The 14,478-nt window shown below is 39.3% G+C and overlaps 2 protein-coding genes across 4 annotated transcripts; one reads left to right on the forward strand and one right to left on the reverse strand.

The window, feature by feature from the left end:
* Window positions 1–1,838: 1,838 nt before the first annotated feature.
* Window positions 1,839–11,338, reverse strand: hgsnat (heparan-alpha-glucosaminide N-acetyltransferase). Of its 3 annotated transcripts, none has more exons than XM_085277002.1 (18): window positions 11,113–11,335; window positions 10,176–10,291; window positions 9,936–10,072; window positions 9,684–9,802; window positions 9,536–9,605; window positions 8,596–8,665; window positions 8,289–8,389; window positions 7,924–8,000; window positions 7,753–7,783; window positions 7,210–7,370; window positions 6,946–7,061; window positions 6,682–6,803; window positions 6,395–6,521; window positions 6,118–6,204; window positions 5,905–5,982; window positions 5,654–5,724; window positions 4,499–4,611; window positions 1,839–4,265 (listed from the first exon to the last, which is right to left on the reverse strand). In XM_085277002.1, the coding sequence occupies exons 1-18, from the start codon at window positions 11,288–11,290 to the stop codon at window positions 4,084–4,086; spliced, it is 1,956 nt and encodes a 651-aa protein (XP_085133128.1). In that variant the 5' UTR covers window positions 11,291–11,335; the 3' UTR covers window positions 1,839–4,083. The 3 variants fall into 3 exon arrangements, with proteins under 3 accessions (XP_085133128.1, XP_085133129.1, XP_085133127.1); XM_085277003.1 differs by lacking the exon at window positions 11,113–11,335 and adding an exon at window positions 10,687–11,043; XM_085277001.1 differs by having other exon boundaries at window positions 5,905–6,204; window positions 11,113–11,338.
* Window positions 10,589–14,430, forward strand: LOC146572694 (dynactin subunit 6-like). The gene is made up of 8 exons (XM_085277007.1): window positions 10,589–10,738; window positions 12,211–12,299; window positions 12,499–12,563; window positions 12,692–12,797; window positions 12,908–12,993; window positions 13,102–13,149; window positions 13,253–13,395; window positions 13,987–14,430. The coding sequence occupies exons 2-8, from the start codon at window positions 12,223–12,225 to the stop codon at window positions 14,077–14,079; spliced, it is 618 nt and encodes a 205-aa protein (XP_085133133.1). The 5' UTR covers window positions 10,589–10,738; window positions 12,211–12,222; the 3' UTR covers window positions 14,080–14,430.
* Window positions 14,431–14,478: the final 48 nt, after the last annotated feature.

Genomic DNA, 14,478 nt, shown 5'->3' on the forward strand with positions numbered 1-14,478 from the left:
GAGGAAGAGTAGCTCTTCCTCAGTTACATCTTAATGCAGGATCATTAATAGAATAATATAGATTTTAGTAGATTGGCAGCGCATCATTACAAAAGATGAGTTCACATGTGGGGCAGCACGGTGGCACGGTGGTTAGCACTGTTGCCGCACAGCAAGAAGGTCCTGAGTTCAATTCTACCATCAGGCCGGGGTCTTTCTGTGTGGAGTTTGCATGTTCTCCCCGTGTTTGCGTGGGTTCACTCCGGGTACTCCGGCTTCCTCCCACCGTCCAAAGACATGCAACTTGTGGGGATAGGTTAATTGGATAATCCAAATTGCCACTAGGTGTGAATGTGCGAGTGAATGTGAGTGCGAATGGTTGTCCGTCCCTGTGTGTTGGCCCTGCGACAGACTGGCGACCTGTCCAGGGTGTACCCCGCCTCTCGCCCTATGACAACTGGGATAGGCTCCAGTGCCCCCCGCGACCCTGAAAAGGATAAGCGGAAGCGAATGGATGGATGGATGGAGTTCACATGTGGGAGATCAGTGGTGGATGTGGAAAAAGGAGAGCAAATGCATTTGAGAATCAGGATACTGTATTAACCCCTAAGGAAATTATGTGGTTAGTGTTGCTCCAAGACAACAAGAACAGTAACAGACTGAACTAAATTAAATAATGCAATATGTTACAAAATATAAGAAATAGCTGTAACATATACAAAGAGCTCAATAATAAATATCCAGAATATTACACAGATAAAATATAGATGACTGACATTTTACTCTAAATTGTAAAACCGTGTTACTTTCAATGTAGAGGATATGTAAAAGGTTGTAACTATTGCAGTGTGTACTGTGCAGGTTGTACAGGGAGGAATGATTTGTCGTGCAGTGGTGCATTGGGGTAATCCCATTCTCTCACTGAACGTGCTCTTGTGACTGCCCAGCACATCATGGCCTGGGTGGGAGGTCCTCATGATGTTGTCCTTATCTTGGACAACATCCGCTTCTCTGACACCAGCTTAAGGGAATACAGCTCCATCATGGAAACATTACTGGCCTTGTGGATCAGTTTATTGAGTCTTTCTGTAGAGTGCAGTGGTGTTTTAACCCAGTCCAATTTATTATCTATGTGTTTCATAGATCAAGACAACCACACAGGCCTCAGTGCTGAACCCATTCAATGACAACATCTGTTGGCTCCGTTACACTGTTACTGCCCTTGTTTGGGTCTACTTCTTCTCTTAGAAAGAGGGCACACTTCAAATAAATACATCATTGTACCAATTACTTGACTTTTTGCCACTATTGAAATAAAGAGAATCGGGTATTAAAACAAATACTGGCACCCTCATCCTCCTATTAGATGCACATGTGGTATAAATTTGAAAATCCCATATGATTTTCAAAAAAGATGACCTCTGAATTTGAGGTCAATGTCACTGGGATTCAAACCTATCCAAGATTTAATCTGTTTAAAAGTCCTACGTTCACCTGGTTATTGAGTTGTTGCATTCAGAAACTTGGGTGTCCACGTCACCTGCCTGCTTGCCCAATGACATCAGCCTTTTACAGCTGAGGGGTAAAAATGACCATCTGAGAGAAATTTCATCTCCTCCTCATCACCACTGTAACACCAAATGAGGGAATATTTTTTGGAAGAATGGCTCTCAAGTAGAGTTTTAGGACCTGTAGCATTAAAGCTGCTCTAGTGCCATGTGGTGGATACCCACTGTTGTTTTTTCTTTTGTGACATGTCACTGTGTTGCTACACAAATCCCCCATATGACATTTTTTTGTTTAGAATTCTTTCACATATAGAACAGAAATTACCATATTATAGGAAATCAATCTCGAACTATTTTTTAAAATATAGATTTTATTATATAAATGTATTTTCGAATAGTGTATATAAAAAAATTAGATAAAAGTTTATCGAAGTAAATGTCATGAAATAGAAATGGTGACAGTACTACATGAGCAGCCCCCCCCCAAAAAGAAAAATATTATCCACAGCATCTGGATATTCTATAGACTGAACAGATGATTCTGCAAAAACAGGTGGTAAATGTTTTATCAACTGCAGATGGTAACAGCGAGCGCATTTACCCATTACGGTGGGAGTAATGGGAACAGTCTTATGATAAGACTCCATCAAATATATTTATGGTGCTTTTTCAGATTACTGTGTAAGGAAAAAAAGCACATTTGGCAAAACAGCAGCAAAAAATTTGGGGAGTATTAAACTAAAGATGATAAAAAAAAATGCACATGTAACACTAACACACAAAAAATAGCAGCACTGTGACTTCTGTTTTTTGAAGACCATAAACCCCCCCCCAAAAAAAACCCGTGCTGCTTCCACATGAAACCAAATACATAACATTGCTAACATGCCCTCTTTTAACTCCCCAGAACATTTGCAGCTTATTTAATTTGACAGGTCATCTTAAATGTAATAGAGAAATGGAAATCAGAACAGTTTGGAGGTTTTTCTCGTGTCTTTCTTATGTTTGGTTGGTTGGTTGCTCAGTTACCCACATCGATTGTGAGATGTACATAAAATAGGAGCACAGTGAAGCCAGCAGTTATTCATTATATTCGCAAAACAGAATCCAGCGATGAACATGAGCTATAGCTATAGTGCTACGCTCTGAGCAGCACAGACACTACGTCCTGGGTGGGGGTATGGGATATATGAAGCATCTACTTATGATATCCAAAAACCTAACGTCAGCCTTTAGGGTAAGACCACAGCACTTCACATGACAACAGAGAAGTCAATAGGGCCTGTTAAAGAAATACTGCAACACCCTGCTTAAATACTCTGCCATTTAAGATGTACTGGTATACCAAAAATAGTTTATTTAAAGCTACTTTGGGCTGCTTCCTTATTCACAAGAGGTTACCATAGCGGTAGCTCCGCATAATTGATTTGGCACATTTTTACACTGGATGCCCTTCCTTATGCAACCCCATTATACTTGTGTCTCCTGCCGGGATTCAACCAGGGATCTTTTGCTTTGTAGGTGCATGTGTAAACTACTACACATTAAAGATGGTGTATTTACAATCCAAACTATTCTTCAACTCTTTTTTTCCTGAATCACTAAGGATAACTTTGCTGGTGCATAACTGAACAAACTGTTTATGGTAGGGCTGTGCGATATGACCAAAATCTCATATCCCGATATAAGACATCTATCGTCCTGATAACGATATAAATCACAAAAAAAAGAAAAAAAAAAAAAAAAATCACAAAAATTTAACATGTTCTGTAAATTCTGTGAATCTCGACTTGCGTGAAGTGTTTCCGGCTGGGCGTCGTGTACCTGGAGTCGAGTGTTTTAACCGATGCATGAAACAATACATTTTTAGACATAAGTTGCAACGGCCGCCGTTTTCTTTGTGAGTATTTATTATTCGGCGTGCTGCGGGGAAAAACCTGTTCTAACGTTTGAGTCTAAGGTTTAGTTTTTAGCACTGGACGGCTCTTTTTTTGCTTCTCATCCGTAAATACTCTGCATAGTCTTTCACGTGATTCAGTTTATTTTGAAAAGTCTCAACAGGATCTTGAGCTTTATTGTGAAAGGTTTATGTGGAAAATAAACAAGCGGACATGCGATGGTTTTACTGTCATTGCTGCTAACAACAACACATAAAAACAGGCGCTTGTCCGTCTGTAATGTGGTTATATTAAATATAAGAGAAAGAGAGAACTTTAAGAAATGAATATAGCCACTACAGTGACCATCAAAACGATGAAAAAATATTGCCATAAACAGTTTATTTTGCGACACCACGAAACAAACGATAGCGTAAAATGAAACTATAGGCGTTTTTATATCGTCATCCGATATATATCGTTATATCGAACAGCCCTAGTTTATGGGAAAAAATGTAAAAAGAAAGAAAGGGTAAATAACCTAACAGAATAGCTATGTGATGAAAGAAACCCCATACATGATCAGAGACAGAGATTCATATAATTATGATATAACCTTGACATAATTAATCTGCATTCTGTGTCCAACCAAATGCATTCTTGTTGTGTCTCCAGCATCTATGATGTAAACAATGTCCTGTGCTTTTGCTGTCCTGTGTTTAAATTTTCCAGAAAATCTTCTTTTTGTAAAGCAAATAGGAGATGATGACCCAACAGGAAGTGGCCACAAGGTTCTGAATGAGATGCTCAGCATGGGATTGGCTGTTGGACATCTGCCAACGGAAGGGAAAGTAGTCCTCAAACACTTTGTGGCCCACGTACACAAGTATGGAGTTCATACCTTAATGAAACACACAAGAGAAAGTGAAGTAGAGGACGCAATGACTACACAGAAATTCACAAGGAAAATAAATATTTGGCAGATTATATTTCCAATTGCATACTAATTCACACTGTGACAGAGCAGACTTCCACATTCACATCAAACCCCAAAAGTACAACTGTAACTGTGCAATCAAAAGCTGTCTTAGGCAAAAACTGTCTATTAAGCTTTTGTGTGATTCTAATGCTCACCAGGATAGTAGAAAGGTGCCCCTGACCACCACTTATTTACATCCACTATGTAGTAGATCAGCATTAGGAGCACAAAGGCAAAGCAGGCCAGTGTTGTCACGTAAGACAGAGACCTAGAAGTGAAACATTAAGACATTTTTTAAAAAACATTTATATGCTGTGCAGCATCAGGGTGCTTGTGTCAATGTCAATGTCCATCTCTGTCTGCCTCATTTTATGACAAAGACTATTTGTACTCCATCCTTTTATTATGTCTCCCCCCATTTGTTTCCCACCTGCCTGTCCAGCCTTAGTCATTGTCATACTGTATACCACATATAATGTAATAAATGAAATAACACTAGTCCCAGATAAACAGATAAACCCTGAACAAGAGGATCATGTAGATGATTTATAGAGCTGATCTGGGAAAAACAAAATGTTCTTGGCGCGCAACAGTGGATTCAGATCATAATTCTGATTGCAAAATCGGCCAGAAAGGACAGGACTTAAAAAAAGGGCGAAAAAAAGATATTTATCAGCACTGCACCAGCTGAAGGTCTGCCAATTTTTTAAAACTTAAAATCACATCTAAAAACATGCCGTTTTTCCATTCAGTTTATGCACTCCTGGATACCTTTAATACCTTTAATGTTTAACTCTCTAATGTAACTATGCATGTCAGAGAGTGTGTAATCTCGATGTTTATAACTATTTATGCATGAGTTTTACTGGTACAGGTGATTTTGGGCTATGTAAATAAACTCTATATTGGCGTGATAGACCACTTTAAATATTTGCCAAGGGTATTGCTGTATATTTGATTGGTTTCCATTTTTTATGAGATATTCTACAACTTCTCTTTTGTCTGATTTCACAATCCTGTGGCCACAAAGTTGTGAGAACGTAAGATGCTGGAGTGGAGAGCAAATGTGGAAAACCTAGTCATAACACAAATTATGTGACATTAGGTATTCTATTATATCTGTATAAAATATTTTACGCATTTTAAGTGGGAAAAGACTATAAAATCTAACGTTTGCCAAACTTAAAAATATTACTAGTGCTGCTTATTTTGCAGCAGTTTCCAAAATATTCAATTAGAATTTCCCAAAGTGCCCATTGCTTGAGTAAATGTAGTTCTAACTATAGATATAAATAAAACATGGCCCTTACCACAGGTTTTTGTTGACAGGAATGAAACCCTGGTCTGTGGAACATTTGGTTAGAAATGCTGATACGACACCCTGAATGACAGAAGACATTTTATTATTCAATCATAGATGCAAAAATGACTTTATATAGATCTCTCTCTCTCTGTTTGCTGTTTGCTTTGTTTGTTTGTCTCTTTTTAATTCTATGTTGTTGTACTTTTTCAACATGTTCAAAATAAAGATTCAATTAATCAATCAAAACAATGTGCTTACCAGTAAAAGACCCCATATGAGGAACCTCGACATAATACTTTTGGGGCGTTCTCTGTAGTGCAAGATTATTTTCCCTGCCTGAGGACAATTAAAATACAAAAAGAATGAAAGCCAACCATTTACTTCCTTTAACCTTTCAAACGGTTTTATATCTTTATTTGAATAAACAAGAAACACAAGGAGGCCAACACCAGACAAATATAAATTACAAACCTGTAATCCCAGAAAGGCCATGAGGATAGAGTTGATGCTGCCAAGAACACCTTCTGGATCATACGGTATACGAGTTGCATAAATCACCTGAAATAAAATGTAAACTGATTGATTTTTATCAACATCAGATGCAGTCTATCAGTGTTTGCATTATTGGGGTTAACAAGTGTGTACGTGCCCATCGGAGAGAAATCTGACACATTAAAATAACCTTAACATTTCAAGTTACAAAAGACTATCATGAAGCTATATTTGGGATGTTTTGGTGGTTACAAACCCTTGATGATGGATTCTGGTACATGTGCCTTTCTCCTAGAAGCAAGCGGTCAATGAAACCAGCAGCTCCACCGGTGCAGTTCACATACAGCCCCATGTCCCCAATCCCACCTGGACCCAGATAACCTCTGTACCAAAGAAATTAGTGCAGTCAGTGTTGTTAATGTAGCACTGCACCAAGAGGAAGGTTAGAAATTCCAGTTTATTAACGCTTAATGCTAAAAGTTCAATTATTGCAAAAACGTACGCAAAATAATGAAGCACTACACTTCACTGTCTTTGACTTACGCTGGGCAGTCTGGCACAGGAAGTTGAAATGTGAGGAAGAGCCAGAGTACTTCTAGAAGAATCACACACAGCCAGGCGGGCCAATACAGCAAGAAATCAATAGCTGGGGACCACCACGCATCCTGGAAAATAAAACCCACTCCATTAAACACATCTCCTTTCCTCAAACACAAATTTAACATAAACCTATTTAGCATAAAACAACACAGACTGTTAAACAATGCAGATGAAAAAAATAATAATAATAATTAAAAAAAGGCTGACCACTGTGAGGACGTCAAGTTGTCCTCTGGCCACCAGTAAATCCAAGCAAGCTACGACCAGATATGACCAGGCGAGGCGCTGCAACACACCCGGGATCCGCAAGTTTTCCCAAGCCACTGTGGAGAAGATATAAACACGCAATAAAAATGCAAATGAAAATAAATAACCACATAAGTTCAAGTTTGAAACAGTATTATAGTATATGGTTTAATCATCCACCTAAAGAGCTTGGAATACTGCTGTAAAGACGGAGTTCATACTTACACGCTCCCTGGCAGTAGTTTGGGTTGATGACTAGGACACCAATGATGAAGAGCTGCAAGCTCCGCCACACAGCTTTTCTGAGCAATGAGCAACGGGTCGCGCCTGCACGCAGCAAGGCATTGATGGAGAGTGCGATGGATGTGCCCATTATGAACACAAACCTGGTGGAAGAAGGGACAAAATGAGTGTTGGTTCTACACTTAAAAGATCTGCTGAGGGAACAAATGGAACTTTATTATTTCTATTTTTTTTTTATTCATTCTGTTGGATTTTCCTTTTTTATACAATTTTTAAGCCCCTTTTAGTCCAGTGACCACTTTAAAGAAAACACCCTTTATTTCTTGTGCACATTCAACTATGTAACTGGACCAGAATTTGTTAATGGTCCCTGTAATCCTTCTGAAGAGAATTCTGTCACCATTACAAAATAAAAATACACATTAATACAAATACTGCACATTTATATTAACGTGTGAGTACAAATAAAGACAATCCAACTGCATATAAGACAACTTTTTATAAGAATCTTTAAATTAAGCTTACCAAGGGAAGACTAGGTCAGCAACAGTAAGGCCTGCAAGATGAGAAATGGGGAAGGCCTGGTTTAAAATCAACAACATTGCAAATACCAAGGAGAGCTGCAAAGATCTGTAAATAATGAGGAAACTGCAACATGGCTAAAAAAACTAAACAAAGAAACCACACTGGGCTTACCATTCCAGCTTTCATGTCTGAAGAACCAGTATCGCCCCCCTCCATAGTTCACAAACACCATAATGACCAAGGAGATACTGACAGAAACACAGAAAATGCCACATTTACCGAAAAGCATCAAGCAAGGAGTACATGTTTATTTATATTAATTGATGAATAAAAATAGGCAAAAATATGAAAACATCAAAAGCACTGGATCTAGATTTAATACTGCCGGTGGTGGTTGATTAATAAGGGACAAATTCAGTGTCACCTACCACACTGTAATAAAAAACAAACAAGCATATGATACAGTATAATGATAAATAAGACAATGAGGACACTAAGCTGGAGGCACAAGAGTGAGGGTGGGGTCAGGAAGCTACCCTCTGAATGTATCCAAAGATCGAAGCCTCTTGCTGCTCGTTAGCGGGGGAGGGAGGATGTTATCAGTGACTGGCGGCACTACCCGAGTGGGGCCCAGTTCCTGGATGATGAAGTCAAAGCTGGATATTAACATAATTCTACTGGAAGTATAGATTTATCACCTGATTTATTATTAAGACAAAAACACACAGGATAGAAGCAGATCAGTAACTGTAAATCTGCTATATTAAAACTATCTGGGTTCTTATTTCATTGTCACTAAAGCACTCATAATTAAACAAGGCCAAACGATTGCAGAACACTCACAGAATTGATGAGTCTCTCTGTTTCCATGGAACTCCCAAGTCGGAGGACCAGACCTCTTACTGCATCAAGCCTGGACAAGAAACAATCAAGATCTTGATTGAGGGTTTTTTTGGAGTACAAACAAGCTCAGTTGACTCTCAAGACTGTGTGCTTCAGAGAGAGACAAGACTGGAAAAACGTTCTTCTTCTTCCTCTTTCAGCTGCTCCCTTTAGAGTTCGCCAGAGTGGATCATCTGCCTCCATCTCACCCTTTTCCTAGCATCCTCCTCTGCATCTCCTCTTTCACTATATCCATGAACCTTCTCTTCCTGCCTGGAAGCATCATTCAGCATCACAAATATCCACAATTCCTCCTCTGCACAAACACTCTCAGCCCTGCCTCTCTAACTTTGTTTTTAAAACACTCAGCCTGAGCTTTCCCTCTGATTTAATCATTTCTAATCATCGTGTCCATCACGGTCGCTTCCACTGAAAATCTGATCATCTTCAACTCTGTCTTTTTGTCAGTGTCACTCTCTCCAAACCATACATCATAGCAGGTCTCACTGTCATCTTGTAAATCTTCCCTTTCACTCTTGTTGCTATGTTTCAGTTAGCAATCATTCCTGACACTTGTCTCCGCCCACTCCACCCTGTCCGTACTCTCTTCTTCACCTCTCTTATGCAGTTTCTAATTGCTAGATGGTTGATTCCAGATATTTAAACTCATCTACCTTCACTATCTCTGCTCGTAATGGCTCAACAATGGAAAACACACATTTTCTGTCTCGCTTCTACTGACTTCCTCCTCTTTCCAGAGGATACTTCCACAAAGGCACAGAGCATCTCTTTCTGATGCATCTGCAGTGCTTACTCTTAACATTTTCAAACCATTCAAAAAATATCCACTTCTTTATATTGAAATTTACTGAATGAACATCAAAACAAAAATCAGGCTTACCCCCAAACCTTTTTTCCAATGGCAAACACCAAGGCCAGGAGAGCATAGATGAGAAAAGCAACCAAGATCGCTGTGTGGAGAGATATTAATTAAATGTATATTAATTATTAGTTAAAATAAAATCTTTTTCTCTGTGTGAGACACTCACGTATGTAGCTATTCACAGGGTCCTTATCAGTAACTACAGAGCAGTTGACTCCAAAAGATGCGTTCAGGGTTTTCACCCACAGGGAGTAGTTACCATGCTCGCCAAAGTGGAAAGGAATTCTGTGAATTTAAAAAAACAAAGGAAAAAGATTTATGTCATCAACAAATAAGCCAAACTCTGATCCTTAATTTTATATAACCAGAGTGTTGTTCTTTTTGTAAGTTGGAAACACGACCGTATTCGTAAACGTACTTGCAGAGCTCCAGCTCGATAGGTGTGCTGTTGATCTGCAGTGTTATTTCATGCTGTGTGCTTACAACAAAGTTTACTGAACTGGGCTGACCAGGCTCAAGCCCTGCAGGTACCACCCCTAGCTGCTGGTACAAACACTAACAGGCGAGAGAGCAGAAGCCAAGTTTAGAACATTATTGAACTTAAACCACACAGAAACAGAATCAAATGAGGGGAAATATCTGGCACGTGTGAGCCCACCTGGTAGCAGCGCTGTGACATCCAAGACACCTGCACCTCATATGACAACTCATTGTTGACCGTCAGCTGTGCCTCATCCATCTTCAGGGACAGGTGCTTATGATGATGTATATCAGCTAGAGTGAGTAAGAAAGCGCAGCAGGCATTGTGCAGATCAGTTGAAACCCAGCAACACATCAATTTTCTGCATATGAAGGTACAACGATGCTACAGTCTACGGTTTTCTATTGGTGACCCCACCCAAGCCGCTGTTCATATAATTAAAATCATCAGAAAACCATAACAGTGTGCATGCCATTACGCTGGTTATTATTCGATCAAAATGCGCAAACGTGCAAAATAATCTCATCTTTCCCGACTGCACAAATGTTATCAAACAAGTCAGAGAACTAATAACGGGTGGTCGTGATGCTTTTCGTTTTAATACGCGACACAAGAAGCCATCTTTCTGTAATTTGTCTCAAATCTATCGACCACAGCCGATGCTAAGGACCACAAACCTACTCCATACCAGTGTGCGGTAGCGAAGAAGCCCAGTTTGACAGCAAGCTACAGCCAGAAAGGTAAAGCTAGCGTCTGGAGGGAGAAAGCATGTGATAGAGCCAGTGGTCACATGCTGCATTAATCCCTAATTTACCACCGAGAGGGAAGTTCAAACCGCTGAAGCTCACTTTTCCATTATCAGCTGTTCTCAGTTGATACCGTTTTACAGTTAGCCGCTCGATAGCAGGTTAATAATTAAACATTTAAACCGCTTGTTTGTTGGAGTAAACCTTCAGCTATCGTCAAAAAACCCATAACCACTGCTGCTGTAATATAATTTCAACAAATACGGGAGTTGGTGTAAAACACTGCTAAACATTAGCTTGCTCGCTAGCTTGCTAACCTGGTAGCAGTAGTCTCCTGCTTTTACTTTCTTTCAGTTCAGGATACTTACACGAAGATATTTCAGCTGCTAGTGGTGCCACGCAAACAGCCACGACCAAAGCAACAGCAGCAAGGGCAAAAGTGGCACTTTTCTCCGTTTGTGCCATTTCTTTCTGGCTCTTTGGTTTAACCGATGCTACTGAATACGAGTGACATGTATTGTTTTTCTTAAGCTTCCTTTTTGCCATGGCAAAGGTTACTTTCGATCCGTGTACTTGTTTTGGCACTCTAGTGGGAGCGAGAAGGGCCAAAGTACTATACCTGTTCTACTACCCCAATAATTGTTAGGTAATGGAATGGTTATTGCACATATTCATGTTTGCGATCGGCACTAAAGTCGCACAGTATTCCCAATAAAACTGTGGTACTGGATGAGGAACTCAGGAGTGCCAGAGAGAAATATGTGAGGGTGGTGCAGGACATGTATGAGGACAGCGAGATAGTGGTGAGGTATGCCGTAGGAATGACAGGTGGCTTCCAGGTGGGGGTGGGACTACATGAAGGATCGGCTCTGAACCCCTTTTTGTTTGCAGTGGTGATTGGCTGATAGATCAGGCCAAGCTGGAGTCTGTGGACAATGGTGTTTGGAGATGATATTGTGATCTATGTGAGCAGGTAGCATGGTGCATGTTTGGAGACGGTGGCACTGACAAAAACACAGGAGGCTGAGATGGAGGTGAAAGAGCTAAAGATGCTGAGATTTTTGTTGGGAATAACCAAGATGGACAAGATAAGAAATGAGTATATAATTTCTAATCTTATCACAATGTCTCAGTTTAAACATTTGTTTTCAGTGGGGTTTTTTTTGTAATAAATGTGAATAAAATATGATCAAATCATTTAATTGTGTGAAAAAAGAAAAGTAAAGCTGTAACAAGAAACATTGAAATTGTTCCTACATTTTATGTTTAAATATGAAAATTAGATATTGTCTGTCTAAATATATGGAGATCTGTACACATTTCCACAATCTGAAAACTCCATAAGCCAGGAAACACTTTTAACAGAGAGAAAAAATAAGCTATATAAAAAAATTACACATAAATAAGTTTGGGTGTTGTTGTTCTTTTTTCTCCCTTTACGCTTGTACGTCCGCTGAAACGTCAAGGACTCTAAATCGATGATCGAGTGGCTCAACGGTGCCTCCCATCGGACTTCATCGTTCACAATGGCAGACAAACAAAATGCTCAGAAGAGGTAATGTGTACATTATTGCGAACATGACTTTTAGCGGCGTAGCTAAGCATAAAATCCATTAGAATAAATAATAGAAGTAAAGAAGAATTAGTTACAGCGAATTGAAGATGCTGATGTGGCCACTTAAGACAGCTCAATGAAGTAGCTAGCTAGCAGCGTTAGCTAGCATGTACAAAAACATTTCTCGTTTCTGTTGCAGTGTCAAGATAGCAACTGGAGCCGTGGTTTGTGTTGAAAGCGAAATCCGAGGAGACGTTACCATAGGTAAGACTATGCCCAGTAATCGGAGTTCAGAAAACTTGCTTTTCTCTCACAGCAGATCAGTCCCAAGGCAGGAGTTGAATGGCTGTCATCACTGTTCTTGATTACTTGCTGCACCTCTGTTTCTCCAGGCGCCAGGACCGTGGTCCACCCAAAAGCTCGCATCATTGCTGAGGCAGGACCCATTGTCATCGGAGAAGGCAACTTGATTGAAGAGCAAGCTCTGATCATTAACAGGTTATCTAAGGCCTCGGTGTACCATGTTTTCCACTAGGTTAACCATCGTTGACCATCTCTGGTGATCTGTCACTGTTCTTACATGCGAGCTTGTGTGATCTTCCCCACAGTTACCCAGAAAATATTACACCTGATTCTGAGGTGGAACCAAAAACAATGACCATCGGTATCAACAACGTCTTTGAAGTTGGCTGTGGTATCCTTTTATCTAATCTAGCCAGTACTGCTCCATATATGATTTTTAAATTGTAACACTAAATCTTTGTAAAAGAAATCATGTTTTGCCTCAACTGACAACAAACAGTATCGCAAGCTTTAAAAATTGGAGACAACAATGTGATTGAATCTAAAGGTGGGATATTGCCTTCCGTTTCTTTGGCTTTCAGTGAGTGTTCAAGTCTGTATAATTTCGATTAAGTCACTCACGTTACCAAATATCCTTTTTTGTTGACTAGCGGATGTTGGCAGGAATGTAATCCTCACCAGTGGCTGTATAATTGGAGCCTTCTGTCAGGTCAACACTTGTGAGGTCATACCCGAGAACACGGTCATCTACGGCTCTGGATGTATGAGGAGGGTGCAGACTGAGAGACCCCAGGTATGGAGATCTGTGACTGGAAAACATCGTTGGTGTAGTCAAATAACCTAGATGTAGCATTAGCATTGCAAATTGAATATCAAAGCATTATATTTTGAGCTTCCAAGTGGGCTAATCACATGTATGTTTTCCTGATGAAACAAAAAATCTGATGTTTTATTAGATTCAGATTTTTAAAACTAATTCTCCCTCTAACTTGTATCTGGGATCTATATAGAAAGTTTTTAATATTTTACAACTCTGAGCATTTCGTACAAGTGCAAGACAAATGCTACATTAGCCACACTTGAGTTTCATATGGATTTGGGTCACATTTATGATGCAAATAATTGTTTTTAAGCATTCAGCATTAGAGCTGAGAAACACAGTAACACCATGGGCAAAAACTCAGCATCAACAGACTGTCTGAAAATGTGTAAAATATTCAGTTTCTCTCATTTCCGTCACATTCACCAAGAAAACACTGAAGTGATATTTCATATTTAATGTTTTTATGTAAGATTTTCATACATGCCCACTTGTTTAAAAGTTTGTGTGCAGAGAAAACTTTTGTGCATTATGCTCATCATCATGTCTGTTATCTCATTTCAGCCACAGACTCTTCAGCTCGATTTTCTGATGAAGATCTTGCCAAACTACCACCATTTGAAGAAAACTGTTAAAGCAGGCCATGCTGCTAGCTAAAATTACACTTTATACCTTTTGAAATGCAGAGAATATCAATGTTTAACTAGATCCTGCTGGAAGAAAGCATGAATGTATATAGTTATGTACCTACCCTGTTTTTGCTCTTCAATTACTGATATTTTCTACTCTGATCTGCAACAGAAGATTAAGCTTCTCATCTTTCTCCTGCTATGCCGATGTACCTTTTGTTTTTTACGATTAACTTATAAGGTACACAAGCTGTACTAGATTTGCTCATTTCTTATGATGGCAGTTACCAGTATTTTTATCATTAAGTTGTAGAAGGTAATTTCTGCCATTCTGATAAAGAATTTACACTAACAATAAATGAAACATTTTAAATATTTAGATGGATTCAAATGTTGACTTTTTTAAACGCATAATGTTGGCACTTAA

This window comes from Mchenga conophoros, linkage group LG6 (assembly GCF_057382185.1).
Source record: "Mchenga conophoros isolate Kocher_MC1m ecotype Shallow Benthic linkage group LG6, M_conophoros_male_GT1.1, whole genome shotgun sequence".
Classification (NCBI taxonomy): Eukaryota; Metazoa; Chordata; class Actinopteri; order Cichliformes; family Cichlidae; genus Mchenga; species Mchenga conophoros.

Coding starts and splice junctions, on each gene's coding strand:
- hgsnat (XM_085277001.1), bottom strand. CDS start 11,290: ATGGCAAAAAGGAAGCTTAAGAAAAACAATACATGTCACTCGTATTCA. Junction 9,803..9,935: donor ATCGAGCTGGAGCTCTGCAA/GTACGTTTACGA, acceptor TTAAATTCACAG/AATTCCTTTCCACTTTGGCG. Junction 7,371..7,752: donor GCTGACCTAGTCTTCCCTTG/GTAAGCTTAATT, acceptor TTCTTCCACCAG/GTTTGTGTTCATAATGGGCA.
- LOC146572694 (XM_085277007.1), top strand. CDS start 12,223: ATGATCGAGTGGCTCAACGGTGCCTCCCATCGGACTTCATCGTTCACA. Junction 12,564..12,691: donor CCGAGGAGACGTTACCATAG/GTAAGACTATGC, acceptor CTGTTTCTCCAG/GCGCCAGGACCGTGGTCCAC. Junction 12,798..12,907: donor CAAGCTCTGATCATTAACAG/GTTATCTAAGGC, acceptor TCTTCCCCACAG/TTACCCAGAAAATATTACAC.